This window comes from Bacillus rossius, chromosome 1 (genome assembly GCF_032445375.1).
Source record: "Bacillus rossius redtenbacheri isolate Brsri chromosome 1, Brsri_v3, whole genome shotgun sequence".
Taxonomy (NCBI): Eukaryota; Metazoa; Arthropoda; class Insecta; order Phasmatodea; family Bacillidae; genus Bacillus; species Bacillus rossius.
The window spans coordinates 8,582,755-8,600,555 of NC_086330.1; the positions used below are offsets into that span (position 1 = coordinate 8,582,755).

Genomic DNA, 17,801 nt, shown 5'->3' on the forward strand with positions numbered 1-17,801 from the left:
AGTCACCTTCAGGCATTCCACTAAATTATCTACTATGTTTTAATGGACATTTTTGAAAATCAAGCTATGGAATATTGTTAGGCATAAAATCTCTTTGACACCAAAATGGCCATCTCTCAGTTCTTGTCCGGGCCTAACCTAAGGCCCGCCGACTGCAGCGAGTTAGCGCAGTGGTAACGCACTGCGCTCGCATTTCGGAGGACCCGGGCTCGAATACCTGCCAGGCCCTCCTGATGCCCTGAAGTACCGCAGGCAGCTGCAGAGGTGGTTCCTCGCTGTAGGCCATGGGCCATGACCATCCTACTGTGCTGACGTGTGCGTCCGTCATGCATACGTAGGCCTACTCCCACCTTGGAAAAAAATAATTCAGTTTTGATGATCCATCAAGGACTACGTTTAAAAACAAACTGATTTCAATGAACCTGTGTACCTACTGTGGGCATCAAACCCATGACCTCCAATCTGAAAGCCATATACGATGACCATTGGAACCTACTGTTTCCGTGTCTTAATGACTTATTAAATGTTTGTTTTTTTATTTTTTTGACGTGATAACGTCTTATAAATCGATGAACGCCGACAGCACGCACACAAAATTGTCACGTTCCGCCTGAGCCGAGCATGCAAGAACCGGCCAACCACCGTGCGAGAAAATCTTCTATAATATCAAACACGTTAAGGCGGGCTTTTTAACTAATTGTTTGTGATTATATTCAAACAAATTATTTAAATTAAATTTACAAAAACTGTAAATAATATTTGGAGATTAAAAAGTATGCAATTTTTTATCAATGTTTTCTTATGACGTTATCACGTAAAATTATCGTCCGTAAACTGACTTTACAGACGAACTCTCCTTTTTTTGTTACCAGTATTAAATATATATATGTATATATGAATGATACTGGTAACAAAAAATAAAAAACAATCATTTAATATGGCATTAAAACACGGAAAAACTAGATTCCTGTGTGTGTGTATATATATATATATAATAAAATTCTTAATTGTATGTGTACATATACAATTGAGAATTTCATTCTATTAAAGTTTAGTTATGAGAATTTTTTTTTAATTGATTCAGCATGAACTATACCCATAATCTCACCCCACGCACTCTCAGGCTGACTGGAACTATAGATCTGTACCTAGGGCAGGGCAGCCGGCTCCTGTGAGTCAGCTTCGTTCCATCCATGCTGATCCTGCCTCAGGCGGGAAACTACATGTAGATTTTCCTTTTTTCAGTTAGCATAAAATTTATATGTAGGCTACTTTCTATTGGAAACATTGTCAATATCGACTGATTTTTTTTTGTTTCAGATGTATTCAAACTTCATACGTCCGAGTCATCACCCAACATAGCTTCGTTTACTATGAATGAATGGTTGGAAAGAACTTTGTACATGTAGCTAAATGTTTAATTTTGTAATATTTCAGATTGCTTATTACCTCTTACGAGCATAATGTAATTTTAAATTTGTACTCCTGTAAATACTATCCAAATGCATTGTCCTGTATTACGCTGAAGTTTTCTTTTATCAGTTGTTGGTAAATAACAAAAATAATTTTGTTTTCTGCGTCCCTTAAATATCAGAAAAAAATTTACATATTAAAACATGCAATATTTTGCATTAAGATATCTAACTACAATACAAGTTTAAGGTTTACGAAGCAATCTTCTGACTTAAGGAATTACTTTTTTTTTTCATTATTCTTGAAGATAAAATCCCATCACTTTTAGTTTAGGTTACCTAGATAACAGTTGACTACCTGTGAACGGAAACAAATGTGGTTTTTAAAAATTGATAGTTATTAAACTGACAATACGATTCGTCCCACCACGAACGTTATATAATCTGGATATTTTAGATTATTAATCGTTGAAGATACATATTCTGCAATGAATCTATTAAGGGAAACGTTTTCGTGTAAGCTGAACTACAAAAATGTAAGTATATCATATTTATTTCTTAAGGGCACTCCCCCGAACGATGCACTTTTAGTTACGCCCGTCATCTTTGATGTGTACGACATCATCGTTGTATTTTTTTTGTTATGGCATCCATATTGGATCTGACATCAGTTACGTTCCAAAGCGAGTCTTCTGTTGGTTTTCCTCCGTGTGTTTCCGGTAATTCCTGAGAAAATAATTCCTGCTTGTAATTTTTTTTCTCCGTAATACTGTAATCACAATATCGCCGCAGAAGCGGACACACATTAATTCATGGGAAACGTGTATTTGAGGAAGTTGCTCTTGTAATTAATAGAATTATTGCTTTAACAGTTTTATTTTATAAAAAAAAAGGTTAATACCAAGCGGGGGAGATAGATTGATGTTAAAAACACTCGTAAGACCAAAAATTTTTCTTAACAGGATTTATGTAGCAAAAATACAATGTCTGAGAGGAAACAAGAGGACGACCGATGTTCACTCCTTGCCGAAGGTGGGGTTGGTGAAGAAGGTGGTGGAGGGCCTGAAGAGGGGGTTGCCGTGCTGGAACAGACAGGAGCAGAGGGTGAGCGACAAGAGCCGGGCACGTGAGAGGGGGAGGTGGAGCGCAGTCGCCTGGCTGACCTGGTGCCACGTGGCCCTGGCGCGCTCCCGCTCGAACCTGGCGAACTCCCGCCGGTCGTGCACCGCGGCGAGCAGCCTCCAGGCGAGCAGAGCCGCGAGCCCCGCCAGCAGCGTGAAGCCCGCCACGCCGAACACGATCCCTGCGAGCCGCAGAGCCAGCTCAGCTGACACTCGGCGACCAGCACACGTCACCTCACTTCACTCATGGACAGAGACCGCAAAAAACTCCGCGGATTCCTTTCGAGACAGGCTGGAATCCAAACTCGTTTAGCTTAGCGCTGCGTCAGTGATTGGACCGCAATTTACCTGAACGACTCTGAGCAAATGGCAAACACTCAACAAAAGAAGTATCGAATCACAGGCTGCTACATTGGGACGTTTCACAAGACAGCAGCCAATGAGTGGGTGACATTTGACCGAGTGTACGTAGAACTATGGAGTTCATCCTGTAGGTCATTGAACCCGCGAATTTTTTCCGGTCCCTACTGATGGAAGGAGAGGAAACACACGCCTTCCTTCCGAATTGAAATAAATACATAAGAGAAAAAAAAGCATATCCGTGTAGTGAGGGAAAATTTGTAATTAATCCTATCATATAATTGTTCCATTATTTTAAAAAACAGTAAATAATATATATATTTTCATTTTGTCTTTATCTGGCCCCATAAATCTTCATAAGTTCTGGAAAATCCTTCCCACCTCCTATTTTTTTTTTTTCTGTTTTGAGCAGATACGTCCTTGCCTGTCTTTATAATATAGCGTAACCTTGAGTTGACTTAACTTTAATCGAGTTTATCTTTTTTTTCTGCCATGAGTGAGTATGGTTCACAAGCTATCCTATCATTACATATAATATTGCGTGCCGCCAATCAGCATTTTTTTGGCACAATTCTATATTTGAATTTTAAAAAAATTATTTGGGCAGTCATTTTTGCTGGTAACACTTAAACTTTTTCCGCCTCCTGTACACTCCCATTTAATCTTTGTCAGGCCAGTCTCCCCAATCTGTTCCCAGCTCTATGTCGACCCAGTGCATGCCAGACGGTGCGCTCATTTTATCTCCGCTTTGAAGCAAGGTGAAATGGGAATGCCTTGAGAAAATTCACAGAGAAAGAAAAAAACATACAAACAAGCCAATATGCATGACCAGCGGTGTTTCCCAGCATGCTGAGCGCTCGCGATAGTAGAAAGTTCACACTTGCCTAGTATGTTTGGACTGCAGTCCAGTTCTTTTTGAACCCAGAGGTGATACAAGCCGTTCTGAAACCTGTAGCGGTAGTAAAATACACAGTTCTCATCACGTGACACCGGGCAGATTTTATCAACGTTGCTGTCGTAACCATCGTCTGAAAAAAAATAAGTAATTGAATTAGCTGTTAGTTTTATTTTTATTTCGATATCTACTTGAGTTAAAAATAAGAGAGGGTAAGTTTAGTAATTCTAGAAACACTTTCGTCATATGCTAGCCTTCATTTATATGTAGGCCTATATATTGTGATCCTCTGTAGCACTTCTGCAATCGGATCACAATAATGTAGATACCATACCAACTAGAATTTATTTTTTACATTTTCTTTAATTTCTCGCAATATTAAACAATTAATTAGAGAAATTAAATGTATTTAAAAAAGTTTAATTACATAATTAGTTAAGGTTTTGAACAAAATAAACATTTAAGAAAATTATTTAAATTAATTATCTACCGTGCTCATATTTATTATCAGAAGAAACATTAATTTGTTTCCATTTTACAATAAGAAATCGCTGCAGACACGTAGCCAGATCCTGATCACAACTGTAGAGACTGTTATAAATTGTAGGGAAAAAATGTATACTAATGGCCGACTATAGAGGATTTGAAACACCTGATCGGGCCATGTGCTCTGAAGGCACAAACGAAATAAAGAAAAAGGATCAAATGAGGATATAACAACAAAAAAGTTACTATTGAAGGACAAAATTTTAAATCACAAACCATAATCGACAGTATAAACAATTCCAAAAAGTATCATTGAAAACATTTCCTATTTAAATATATTAATTAACTAAATTAAAGAAAGATTTACTAAATATAATATATTCATTTTAAATATATACATTTAACTATTTAAATATATTTAATTTCTGTAATTAATTGTTTAGTTACGATAAATAAAAAAATTAAAAAAAAAAAAACATTTTTAATACAGCGGGAATTGAACCCGATCTTTCAGATTACTAAAGAATGCACCTCACCAGATTTTTTCTTTTTTAACATTTAATATCATCATCCGAAATGTTTGTGAATATTGTATTGGAATCAGATTGACGAGTACAATATTTAGGCGTGATTAGCACATATTTTACACTCATACTCTCTCAAAAAAAAACTGATGTTTGAAAGGCTCCAAAACATTAGTGGTGTTAAGTCAAGAATTTTACTGAAGTACATTTTCCACACCATATGATTGCTTAAACGTTTCAAAGGTGAAATTTGTAACTGAATCAAAGTTGCATAATTTTTTTAACTACATCACTATGTTTAAGACACCCTAATTGAATTCTCGTATTAATCAGGGCAGCTAAAAGTAAAAAAAAAATGGTTGTCTGTAAAGTCGGTTTACGGACGATAGTTTAACATACCAACGTCATAACAAAACATTGATGAAATGGTTGCATACTTTTATGAATAAAATTGAATCATTTTTATTGAATTATTTATCACTATTTTGTATGGATACAAAGAAGGAGTGAAATGAAATCTACAATTTAATTGATAAATTTACTTTAATTTTCACTCATTAATTCAAATATGTTTATTACTTTAACGAATAGATTATTTCAACTATAACTTTTATATATGTTTGCTATTTAACTTCTTCCAATCTGTGTTATTCTGTTAAGGATAGGACGATGATAGGAAAAGTAGGAAACGAATGGGAGTGTTTCAAGTTTAATGTGCCTCGAAAAAGTCAAATCGATGGTTGTTCCAATCGAGTGGAAGAGAGATAGATGCGGTGCAAGCGTACAATGAGCGTAACGGGACACAAAGTAACGGGACAATATGCGTTACGGGACACTTTTTTCGTGCGTGCAGCCGGCGTTCATCGATTTATTAGACGTTGTCACGTCAAGAAAATTCCCTAGATGTTCGGGCCGGCTGGAGTGGACGAGATACCTGTAATGTCGTCCAGCAGAACGGTGTTGTAGAAGGAGCAGTTCAAACACTCGTATGACGACTGGACCATGTTGACTTCGCACTCGGCGCATGTTTGGAACAACTTGCATTTGAGTCCGGGTCCGGTCTGCAATGCACAAGTTCTCTTAGTTTCAGAAAAAAGGCGGAGGGGAAAAAAAAACACACACACACATGATAGCGTTTTTCAGGTATTTCAAGGCATATAAATCGGGAAGCCTTCATTTCACAGACGAGAGAGCCACACCCGAAGTTCCCCGAAGTTCATTCTCGCTTTTTCCCCCCCGTTCTATCTCATTGTATAAACCGGTGTGGCATTAAATTTTGCGGTCGATTAGGATAGGTTAGCTACATTATAAATATTTTAAAACATTGTGGACGGTTGGTTATATTAGGTAAGTACTATAGCTACATTAAAAATACTGTAAAATCATTTTATTGTTGCTTAGCAAATAACTTTTCAATATGTAGCTATCCAGGGCTAGGAAACCGTTTACATGATTTCACAGTATCTTTAATGTAGTTATCCTAACCAAATTAACCGTCCACAATGTTTTAAAGTATTTATAATGTAGCTAACCTAACCTTTTTCAATGAAAAAAAAAAAAAACCGAAGATGCACGATCGGGCGTTTGGCTCTCTCGTCTGTGAAAAGGCCTCCCATATAAATCGACTCTGTAATGTATCCTATTTCGTTTGAATTCCATCTGATTAAAATATTACAAGTGCTAATTTAGTAACAGAAACTCAATAATTAAACGAAACTCTGAATGAAATTACACGTTTCATCACCAAAGAAAAAAAATACATGCAGGGATTGTTTTCTAGGAATAACTAGAAATACTAGAAGAAAACCAATAGAAGAAGCCTTGCCAATAATAATCAGGAACACACGGAGAACCTAAGACACATTTTGCTAAATCAAAATCAGCGAATCGCAAAAAAATAAAAAATTCCAAATTTACAAAAAAAAACTTCTGTCAGCTTGTGAACTACTCCTTAATGTCTAGCGAATCCCTCCTCTTCGATTGTGAGTGAGCATCCCGTATCTCACATAAATAAATAAATAAATAAATAAATAAATATATATATATATATATATATATATAAATAAATAAATATATATATATATATATATATATATATATATATATATATATATATATACACACACACCTCAACACAACAGGTGGTGACATCTGTTGACAAGAATAGGAACTACTTGCAACAAGTTTCTTGCATTAGATAAATTAACTCTCGCGGACGAAATATTAAAAAAATATATATATATTGAAGCAATTGTTTCAATTTAAAATTCTCAGTAAGCATATGGTACTAGTCACAAGCTTATATGGATCCCTGTTCGATGCCTATTATCAAAAGGTTATTGTTTTTCGCACAGTTTAAATATATTTCATTAAGCACCTAGTCATCTAATTTTGCGGTTTTCAGTGTTTAGAGATCGCTATCGGACTCGTTTCGTGTGTGCATCGACTCAAGGAACACTGCTGCACACCTGAAAATAAATGTGAGTGTTTTCCTGCAGTAATTTCAACAGAAACTTTATTTACAAATGTACATTTTTGCCTTGTAAATATCTACTGCAACAATGGGTTAGATTAGGTTAGTGTTTGCTTCAGTGTACCCAACTGTCGCGGTAGCCATTCCGCGGAAGTATGCGTCGCTACATCTAACAGACCTCTTATTTATTTTCTAACCTAAATAAACTGACTTCACAGCTTAAACTGTGCGCGATTTTGACAGGGTACTGTTCTTATAAATACAATACTCATTTTTATTCCTTATTCTACCTATATCTTTGTTTTTTGAACTATTAGAGACCAGATACTTTTTTTTAATAATAATCGAAGTTGTGAAAAAATTGTTTATTTATTTATTTCATTATTCCGGACATTTACTTGTATAATGTACTCTTATATTATCTTAAAATAGTCCCATGTTCAGTTTTTCAATTTTAAATATCGTTCAGTGCTCGGTTTGGTCGTTTTTCGGTTTTAGTTGTGAACAAATTACCGCACATATACACACCGAGTTCGCAGGCGTTCCCCCAGGAGCGCTGCGCGCGCACCGCGCCAAGGAGAAAGAGTGCGCGCTGCTTGGTGTGCATAGAACAAAAACAACTCTGGTTTTCACTCTGATTAGCGATAAATTAGTGACTTTACCAACTTTTTAAGATGCAGAACGACAGGGAGTATCCCTCTCTTCCCATTTTGATTGCCACACCACCAAGAAACTCTCCAGTGCACATAAATGCCCATAACAACATCGAAACTAGTGTCGTTCATGGCACTGTTTCACCGTCAAACAGTGACCACACCGACCCATCCTCGCGCCCAGTGACTCCGAACGAGAAACACAAAACACAAACAGCTTGTGTAAAGGTATCCGAACAGCGCCGACTTGATGGACTTATCCCCACATCATGCCTCCCATGCACCATGACAACAACAACGATCACGACCTCGACATTAAGCAGCACGCCAATCTTCAGCCACATGTGTACGGCTCCGAGCACTGACTACCAACAACACCAACAACAACACCAACAACAACACCAACAGCATCAACAAGAACTGCAGGAACAGATTAACCAGCAACTCCGACAGCTCCAGTTACAGCAACAACAGCGACAACTTCCTGCCCTGCTTGACCTACCACTTGGACCACCACCACCAGTGCACCAAGCACCACCGCCTCCCCAGGACATTATCATGGAGGATGGCTTCGTAAAGCCTAAAAAGACATGCAAACGCCCCAGGACAGACTCAATCGGCTCTGTCTCATCTATCACCTCCACCATCACCACCAGTAACCGCTTCGCGGACAACCTGCACCTGGATGCAGACGACAACGACGACGCCCCCACCCTCCCGACGACGCAACCGAAACCAAAACCACAAAGACAGCACCAACAGAAACGCACTGTACGAAGAGACCACCAACAGCCTTCCACTTCCTCCGCCCCTGGCCCATCCTCTGCCCCAGCCCAGAACAACCCCTCATCACAGCCCAAAATGCCACCCATCTCTTGTATCGTCCCAGCTCACACCCAACCATTTCTTACAGCAGCAAGACTCCAGAAACAGCTGACTGGCATCCTTACCATCACCAGCATAAAGGACAAGACCTCCTTCTACACATCAAATGCTCATGACCACACCATACTGTACGACTCCCTGAGACAGAAAGGGTTCCAACCCTTCACTGGACTACGCCCCGATGAAAAATGCGACAGGGTGGTCATAAAGCGACTGCCCCTAGCAACCACTGCTGACGAACTCCGAGAACAACTCCAGCAAGATGGCTACCCAGTGTCGACGGTGGTCCCACTGAGGATGGGCCCGGACGCGGACACCAAGCCATTCTTGGTGTCCACGAATCAGACAGGGGAAGCCCCCCAACTCCTCCAGATCAGGAACCTTGGCGGCTGGGTGGTCAAGGTGGAGAAGTACCGTGGATCTGGCAGAGTTCCGCAGTGCTATCGCTGCCAGACCCCTGGCCACCGCTCCAACAAGTGCGACCGCATCCTCCGGTGCTTCAAGTGCGCCGGGGAGCACTGGTCCCGGGAGTGCACCGCCGGCCCCGAGAAGAGGAAGTGCTGCCTCTGCAATGGTGCCCACATCGCCACTTCACCGGAATGCCCCACACTCATCGCCTACACGAAACGCCACCCACACAGACCCACAACAGATGCTCCCACTCCCACTTCTGCACCACCACCACCCAACACCACCTCACACCGAACATTTCCCCCCCTCAAGGGAAACGCCTGGACCAAACCGCCAACCATCGCCACGCCACCCCTCCCCCCACCTAGCACCACTCCCCCGGCCACGAACCACCCAACCACCTCCGCAGAAGCTACCTCCCTCACCGAAACCTTTCACACCATCATCTCCTGGATAAAAAGCTACCTGCCCATCATCCGCCACACCATGACTGCCCTCTCCCAAGCCCCCACCAAAACCGAAAAGTTTGAGGTACTCCTTCAAGCCCTGCTCTCACTCTTCGAAGGAATCCCACGCCAACCCTCAAGATCCTCATCTGGAACACCTTCTCCCTCCTCCCCAAGCTCCCAGACCTCCTCCACCTCATCCAGAGCCACTCCCCCGATGTCGTATTCCTTTCAGAAACCTGGCTCTCTCCCACTGACCAACTCCTGATCCCCGGCTATGCCACCCACCGCTCCGACCGCGACGGGAGGGGTGGGGGGGTGGCACTGCTCCTCCATTCCAGAATTTCCCACCATCGCCGCAACACCCAAACGTCCCCCGCGACTGAGGCGGTCGCTGTTCGACTCCACGGAGGTCCCTACGCCCTCACCCTGGTATCCCTCTACCTCCCCCCACAACACCTCTTCCCCACAGCTGAAATTGTGGCCCTCGGTAGGCTGGATGCACACGTCGTGCTTGCGGGGGATCTCAATGCCACACACCCCTTCTGGGGCTGCATGACGGCCAACAGAAGGGGCCGTTCACTTCGTCAGCTCCTCCGCACCTCCCACCTCTCACTCCATGCCCCCCCTACACCCACATTCTACCCAGCTCAACAAAACAGACATCCTAGCATCATAGACCTCGCCCTTTCCTCAGCTCTCCCCCTCATCACAGACCTCCGCACCATCACCACCGGCACCTCAGACCACATCCCCGTCATCGGCTCACTCCATTACCTCCCCCATACCAACCCCCACCTCCCCTGCTTCGACTTCCCGAAGGCGAACTGGTTCGCTTTCCAGAACTCCCTCTCCGACTCCCTCGATCTCACAATCCCCTTCAACTCCCCGGCCGATATTGACACCAACACCCTCACCCTCACCCATGCAATATCGGATGCGGCTCACGATCATGTCCCTCTCGCCCCCCACCGCTCCCGCCTCATCCCATTCCCGCAGACCATCAGAGACGCTCTGTCCCTCCGGAACCGCTGTCGTGCTCGCTGGCAGGCCAACCGGTCCCCGCTCAGCAGGAGGATCTTCCTCCTGCTGCGGGGCTGGTGCCGCCGGCTGACGACAGAGTGGAAGGTCCGGCAGGAAACAAAGCGTCTCGCCTCCCTCTCCACAACCACCAACTCCCTCTGGTCCTACCTCAGGCGACTCAAAGCCACCCCATCCACCATCCCACCCATCACCACTCCCACAGGAGTTGCAGAAACTGCCAAGGAGAGATCCGAGGCATTGGCCGCCTACCTGCAAACCACCTTCGCCTCAGCCACCAACACCTCCCTTTCATCAGACTCCTCCGATGACGAGGCTTCCCCCCTCTCTCACCACGTAACCTTCCCCCTACTCCCCGACACCCCCAACTTCCCCCTGGTCACCCCCAGGGAACTCCAAAAAATCATCTCTCAATTCCGCCTCTCTGCGGCCCCCGGCTCAGACTCAATACCCACCCCAATCCTACGTCACCTACCCCGGAAAGCCATCGTCTTCCTCACCAAGCTCATCAATGCCATGTTCATCCACTGCCACTTCCCCTCCTCTTGGAAGACAGCCATCGTCTGCCCCATCCCCAAACCTGGCAAACCACCGACCCTCCCCTCATCCTACCGACCAATCTCTCTCCTTCCAATCCTATCAAAGGTCGCGGAGAGGACCATCCTGCAACGCCTCCTCCTTGTCATCACTGACCACAACCTACTCCCCAATCACCAGTTCGGCTTCCGTCCCCACCACTCCACATCCCACGCCATCGCCCGGGTGGAACTGCTGGTGGTACAGGGCTTCTCCAGGCGGCAACACACGGGCATGGTGCTCCTCGACCTCGCACGAGCCTTTGACTCTGTCCCACATGCTCAACTCATCCGCCGCCTATCCGCCACCGCAATCCCCCCGCACCTGACCCGCCTTCTCTGCTCTTTCCTGGAGGACCGCTCCTTCCAGGTGAGAGTGGAGAACATCCTCTCTAACCCCCGACCCATCCAGGCTGGTGTCCCCCAAGGAGCCATCCTGAGCCCCATCCTGTTCATCCTCCACATTGCAGACCTCACCCCTCCACCTGGCACCTACCTTGTCCAATATGCTGATGACACATGCCTCCTCGCCTCCTCTGTCTCTGAGCCGTTGCTCAGGGATCGCCTCAGTCGCGGACTCACTTCCCTGAACACCCAATTCCTAGCGCACGGCATCGGGATCAACCACGCCAAAACCAACGCCATCCTGTTCTCCAGATACCACCCTCGCCATGACCATCCTCCCAGAATCACCCAACACACCATCCCTTGGTCACCAACCATCCGCTACCTGGGAGTCACACTGGACGCATCATTCACATTCCTCCCACATCTCAACAGTATCTGTGCCAAAACCAGAGCAGTCATGGGACAACTAGCCCCAGTCCTCCGCCCCACCTCCGGCACTTCGCTCCAGAACAGAATCACTGTCTATCGCACCCACATTATCTCCCACCTCATGTATGCCTGTCCCACCTGGTCTCACTCATCCCTCTACAACCTAAGACCTATCACCAGGACGTACTTCCTTGGCACCCGTCTGATCCTGGGGCTTCCCCGTGCCACCCCCCGGCAAGAACTCTTACATGAAACCAGTCTTCCCCACATCCACGACACCATCTCCAAAACCACCAAGAAATTCGTCCAAAAATGCTCCCACAACCTCAACCCCCTCATCAGACAGATCGCTGACCCTCCCCCCAACTCACCTCACCCCAGAAGACCGCTCTTCACGACGGATCATCTCCAGGCAGAGGACTCCACCGACGAGGACGACATCGACCCAGCGGGAGGGGCCGGTGGCTAACCCTGGGGACCAGCACAGCTACGAGAAGGCACTGCGGAACCAATCACACCACGGTACTGCACCACTCTCTACCTGACCACCCCACCAAAACGCAGATCCCGACGCCGGCCGCAAGGACCGGGCCCGAGCCAACGGACCCGGCCACACCATCACATCATCACCACCCTCACCCCCAAATGTAAATAGACACTTCACCTCACACAAATCACCTGCCCCCAAGGACTTGAATGTTGGAAGGGACAAAAAATGTATGTATCTTTAATTGTAAATACCTTAATGTAAGTGTATCAGATGTTTTCTTCCATGTTTTTCTATTTGTATTCTCCTTTTTATAATAAAGAGCTAATTTTTGGCGGGGCGGACCCCCTGGCGGGAGGTCCCCCATTCAAAAAAAAAAAAAAAAAAAAAAAAAATTATCAAAAGGACACCGCTGTAGATACTGAAACAAGGAAATTATCTTGAGAAAAAAATGCTAAAAGTCATGAGAAGAATAAGTGTATTTTGGGTCCTTGCCAAAAACTATTTCGTTGCATTCAGTGTCAGAATAACTTAGGTCGAAGATATTTCTTGAATAAACATCGCAAGTCCTGGACAACTTTTCTGACTAAAGATGACGAGGACAGGTCTACAACACCTATAAGTGGAATGAAAGTAAAATATTAGATGACTATAATAATCATGAAGAATAAAAATGCTAATGCTAACAATACTATTCTAGATCTTGCTAATGATTTAAAACTGAGAACTAACGAAGAAAGTACAATCTTCACAGGAAATGAAAAGATATATACTACAACAAATTCATAAATGCGAATCTATTTCTATGCGATGGCGCTGCTATCTCTATTATTTTTGTCATATAAAATGTATCGATGGTTGCAAAACTTCTACTAGAATTCCTGTGTCTCGCACAGGGCACCGTTTAATAAAACAGTTGCCGATTTGTTTCCTTACTAGAATACTGTTTAGAAACCTTATGTAACACAGCCCGCTAGTTAGGTTATGGTCGTGTCCAACAATGTAGATATCCCCCATGTTGTTCTGTATGTTTATGGTGTATTTTATATCATGTATATTATTTCATCCTTTTGCGTTTATTCGTAACCAGTAACCAATTTCGCAGGAAGAGACTTTAACGTTTGGAATTGCGACTCTTGAGTAACCAGATTTTTGTGTATGATTATTATCATTATTGTATACATTTGGCCTCGTTGCCTCTGTACTCACTTTACTCATTGAATAAACAGAATTTTTGAAAACCAAAGCCAAACCCACAATGTAGTTTATTAGCTACCCTACCCGTCAACTTCGAATACCGCCTTCCGGGGCACACAAACGGTGCACAGAGCTTCAGGAAAAAACAACGCGATTTCAAAACTACTCAAGATATCAGAGTGGGGTCTGTTTACGAACAACATTTAAGAGTTCGATTTCGGATTAAGTTTTTAAACTGTATTTTTAGAAGAGATAAAATGGCATAAAACGTATGTTTTCAGAGTCATTTTTAGGCGTTAAAAAACAGTACAGAATCTTGAAAGAACTTAAGGGACTTGCATTACACCTTTATCTTCATTTCTCGGCCATATGATGTTATGGCCACCGCTCAAGTTTCACAGTTATCCTGTGTGATGACGAGAAGACTGCGCGCCAGTCCAGAGGAGACACCGCGCTAGAAGCACCAGCGAGCGTCGCGCTTATCATCCCGCCTCACTGACACACACACACCCCTGACGAGTGCTCGGCTCGAGTCATGGGGGAGAATCTCTAATTACCGAGACTGCGACCTAGTTTTATGAAGTAGTTATGGGCCCGTCCGCTAGATAGTAGTTTTCATAATATATTGCTGACATAACTACATTTATTTATTAGGAGAAGTAATGTATAAGCTACTATCAGGCAAACAAACCAGTCAAAATGCACTATATTTAGTTAGCCACTAATTTTGTGGTGTGTAATACAATGAGTTTTTGCACCTCCTACTCCTTTATTTATTACATGATGGTTTATTAAAAAACAGCATTAAGTATTTTCGCATCGATTAAATTAGTTCAGTGCCGCCAAGGAGATAACTTAATACAACCAAAAAAACCTATTAACTAAAAAAACTTTGTATGAGAACCTCTATTCCGATTTGTTATTTGCTGGTAGTTATGGGCCCGCGCAACAGATAGCGACACATGTCGCGTGAAACATAGATTCAGTTTCCACAGTAAGAGTGGCACTGCTTGTTCTGCGGCTCGAGCGAGGACCCTACCGGACTCTCCTCGCAGTACTGGCCCGAGTAGTGGTGTCCTTCTTGGGTGCGCGCGCACACGCACTGGCCGCACTCGCAGGAGCCGCGGCCGCTGCACACGGCGGCCTCCCCGGGCCGCCGACAGCCCTCCGCCGTGTCGGCGCACTGGCACGCCTCGCCCGTCCAGCCGGGCTGGCACGTGCACTTGCCGCAGCTGCACTCGCCGTGGTCGGCGCACACGCGGCCCTCGTGCCGCTTGCACGAGAAGTTGTCGCACTCGCACAGCCGGCCGTAGTACCTCTGCCGCACCACAACGCCGACAGTTATAAATACAGTAACGCCGAAAAATGTCATTGCAGGACTGCCACAAAGGTAAGGTTAGGTTAGGTGAGGTTAGGTTAGACTAGGATAGGTTAGGCTAGCCTAGGTTAGGTTAGGTTGTGGTATTTCGGCGTTAAGATACATTTAAAGAAACACACACAAATTTATTCAGTTGTTTTTCATTTTGCTCCTGTGGCACCCCCCCCCCCCTCCTCCTCCCCGCAGCAACATTTTTCGGCGTTTCTGTTTTTCGGCGTTGTGATACACAGCAGTTTTATAGCTGTCGGCGTTGCGGTATATTTGGCATTCGGCGTTATGGTATTCGGCTTTATTGTACGTTCGGCGTTGTGGTAACGACCCGCTCCAACAAGGCCTATTGGAACTTCGGATACTTTAACTTTCCATATGTATGCCCTAAATCCAACACCGTTTGGCCAACGAAAACCTACGATTCAGTATTTGTCATAAGTTGATTAAAATTTGAAAAAAAAAACTATATATAGGTATATTATATTTACGTAATTTGTACAAAAATGTTAATTGAAGTGTGTCCAGAGCCTAACTTTTTCAAATGTGCCGGTTCCTGTCCGATTTTATCTCAACGCGTACAGTATTTTATGACAAAGCATGTGGGGAAATTTACTTTAAAGCAAACGCAAGTGAGGGAAATCAATATCTAGGACAACTGAAATTCTGGGGAAACTTTCTTGGATATACACAATATGCTGCTTCGACAGGGCTCATCCTCGAAAGTAAAGATAGCTTATTAGACACTGGCTGCAAGTTATTGCAATCTACTTCTAAATTTAAGGAATGTTATTAGAATACTGGCCATGTTGTTAAAAAGTTCGCGCCATCCACGAAATGCCTGCTACCAAACGCCGTGTGCCGAGAGCTAAGAAGCATGCAGGTACAAGGACAGGGCAGAGAGAGAGGGTACCTGGCTGGGGTCCGGCCTGGCGGCGCACACACACGTGCCGCACACGCAGGCGCCGTAGCCCGAGCACGTGCTGCCGTCGGCGCCGCGGCACGCGGGGCTGTCCCGCGGGGCGGCGGAGCCGGGGCACTCGCAGTGTGCGCCCAGCCGGCCGTCCAGACACGCGCACACTCCGCAGCGCAGGTCCCCGCGCGCCCCGCACCGCGACGAGTTGGCCTCGCTCTGCAACACACGTGCGAGCTGGAGCTACACTCTCCCCCACCTCCTTCAGACACTCTCCCCCCTCCAGAGACGCTCTCCCCCCTCCAGAGACACTATCCCCCCTCCATAGACACTCTCCCCCTTCCAGAGACACTCTCCCCCCACTAGATACACTCTACCCCTTCCAGAGACACTCTCAACCCTCCAGAGACACTCTATCCCCCTTCCAGAGACACTCTACCCCTTCCAGAGACACTCTCCACCCTCCAGAGACACACTCCCGCCTCCAGAGACACTCTCCACCCTCCAGAGACACAATCCCCCCTCCAGAGACACTCTCCACCCTCCAGAGACACTCTATCCCCCTTCCAGAGACACTCTACCCCTTCCAGAGACACTCTCCACCCTCCAGAGACACAATCCCCCCTCCAGAGACACTCTCCACCCTCCAGATACACTCTCTCCACCCTCCAGAGACAAACTCCCCCCTCCAGAGACACTCTCCTCCTTCCATAGACACTCTGTCCACCCTCCAGAGACAAACTCCCCCCTCCAGAGACACTCTCTCCCCTTTCCAGAGACACTCTCCACCCTCCAGATACACTCTCTCCACCCTCCAGAGACAAACTCCCCCCCTCCAGAGACACTCTCCTCCTTCCATAGACACTCTCTCCCCCTTCCAGAGACACTCTCCACCCTCCAGAGACACACTCCCCCCTCCAGAGACACTCTCCTCCTTCCAGAGACACTCTCTCCCCTCCTGAGACACTCTGCCCCCTCCAGAGACACTCTCCTCCTTCCAGAGACACTCTCTCCCCTCCTGAGACACTCTGCCCCCTCCAGAGACACTCTTCCCCTCCTCCTCCTCGAGACACTCTCCCCCCTCCAGAAACACTCTACTTCTTCCTGAGACACTCTACCCCTTCCAGAGACACTCTACCCCTCCAGAGACGCTCTCCTTCCTCCAGAGATGCTCTCCCCCCTCCAGAAACACTCTACTTCTTCCTGAGACACTCTACCCCTTCCAGAGACACTCTCCCCCCTCCAGAGACACCCTTCCCCCTCCATAGACACTCGCCCCCTCCAGAGACACGCTTCCCCCTCCATAGACACTCTCCCCCCTCCAGAGACACCCTTCCCCCTCCATAGACACTCTTCCCCCTCCATAGACACTCGCCCCCCTCCATAGACACTCTTCCCCCTCCATTGACACTCGCCCCCCTCCAGAGACACTCGCCCCCCTCCATAGACACTCTTCCCCCTCCATAGACACTCGCCCCCCTCCATAGACACTCTCCCTCCTCCAGAGACACCCTTCCCCCTCCATAGACACTCTTCCCCCTCCATAGACACCCTTCCCCCTCCATAGACACTCTTCCCCCTCCATAGACACCCTTCCCCCTCCATAGACACTCTTCCCCCTCCATAGACACTATTCCCCCTCCATAGACACTCTACCCCTTCCAGAGACACTCTACTTCTTCCAGAGACACTCTACCCCTTCCAGAGACACTCTACCCCTCCAGAGACGCTCTCCCCCCCTCCATAGACACTCTTCCCCCTCCATAGACACTCGCCCCC

The 17,801-nt window shown here is 45.6% G+C and overlaps 2 protein-coding genes across 2 annotated transcripts in view; one reads left to right on the forward strand and one right to left on the reverse strand.

Moving 5' to 3' along the window:
* LOC134531860 (calpain-A-like) overlaps positions 1-1,520 on the forward strand; it is a 37,538-nt gene extending 36,018 nt beyond the window's left edge. Inside the window, exon 15 of the mRNA XM_063367861.1 lies at positions 1,321-1,520. Within this exon, the coding sequence (XP_063223931.1) occupies positions 1,321-1,409 (89 nt within the window). The 3' untranslated portion in view covers positions 1,410-1,520. The remainder of the gene's footprint in view (positions 1-1,320) is intronic.
* Positions 1,521-2,361: 841 nt separating this feature from the next.
* Positions 2,362-17,801, reverse strand: part of LOC134528624 (integrin beta-PS-like) — a 69,991-nt gene continuing 54,551 nt past the window's right edge. The window contains exons 11-16 of the mRNA XM_063362376.1: positions 16,023-16,241; positions 14,783-15,061; positions 5,733-5,859; positions 3,778-3,921; positions 2,576-2,715; positions 2,362-2,494 (exon numbers count right to left, since the gene is read on the reverse strand). Of these exons, the coding sequence (XP_063218446.1) occupies positions 2,429-2,494; positions 2,576-2,715; positions 3,778-3,921; positions 5,733-5,859; positions 14,783-15,061; positions 16,023-16,241 (975 nt within the window). The 3' untranslated portion in view covers positions 2,362-2,428. The remainder of the gene's footprint in view (positions 2,495-2,575; positions 2,716-3,777; positions 3,922-5,732; positions 5,860-14,782; positions 15,062-16,022; positions 16,242-17,801) is intronic.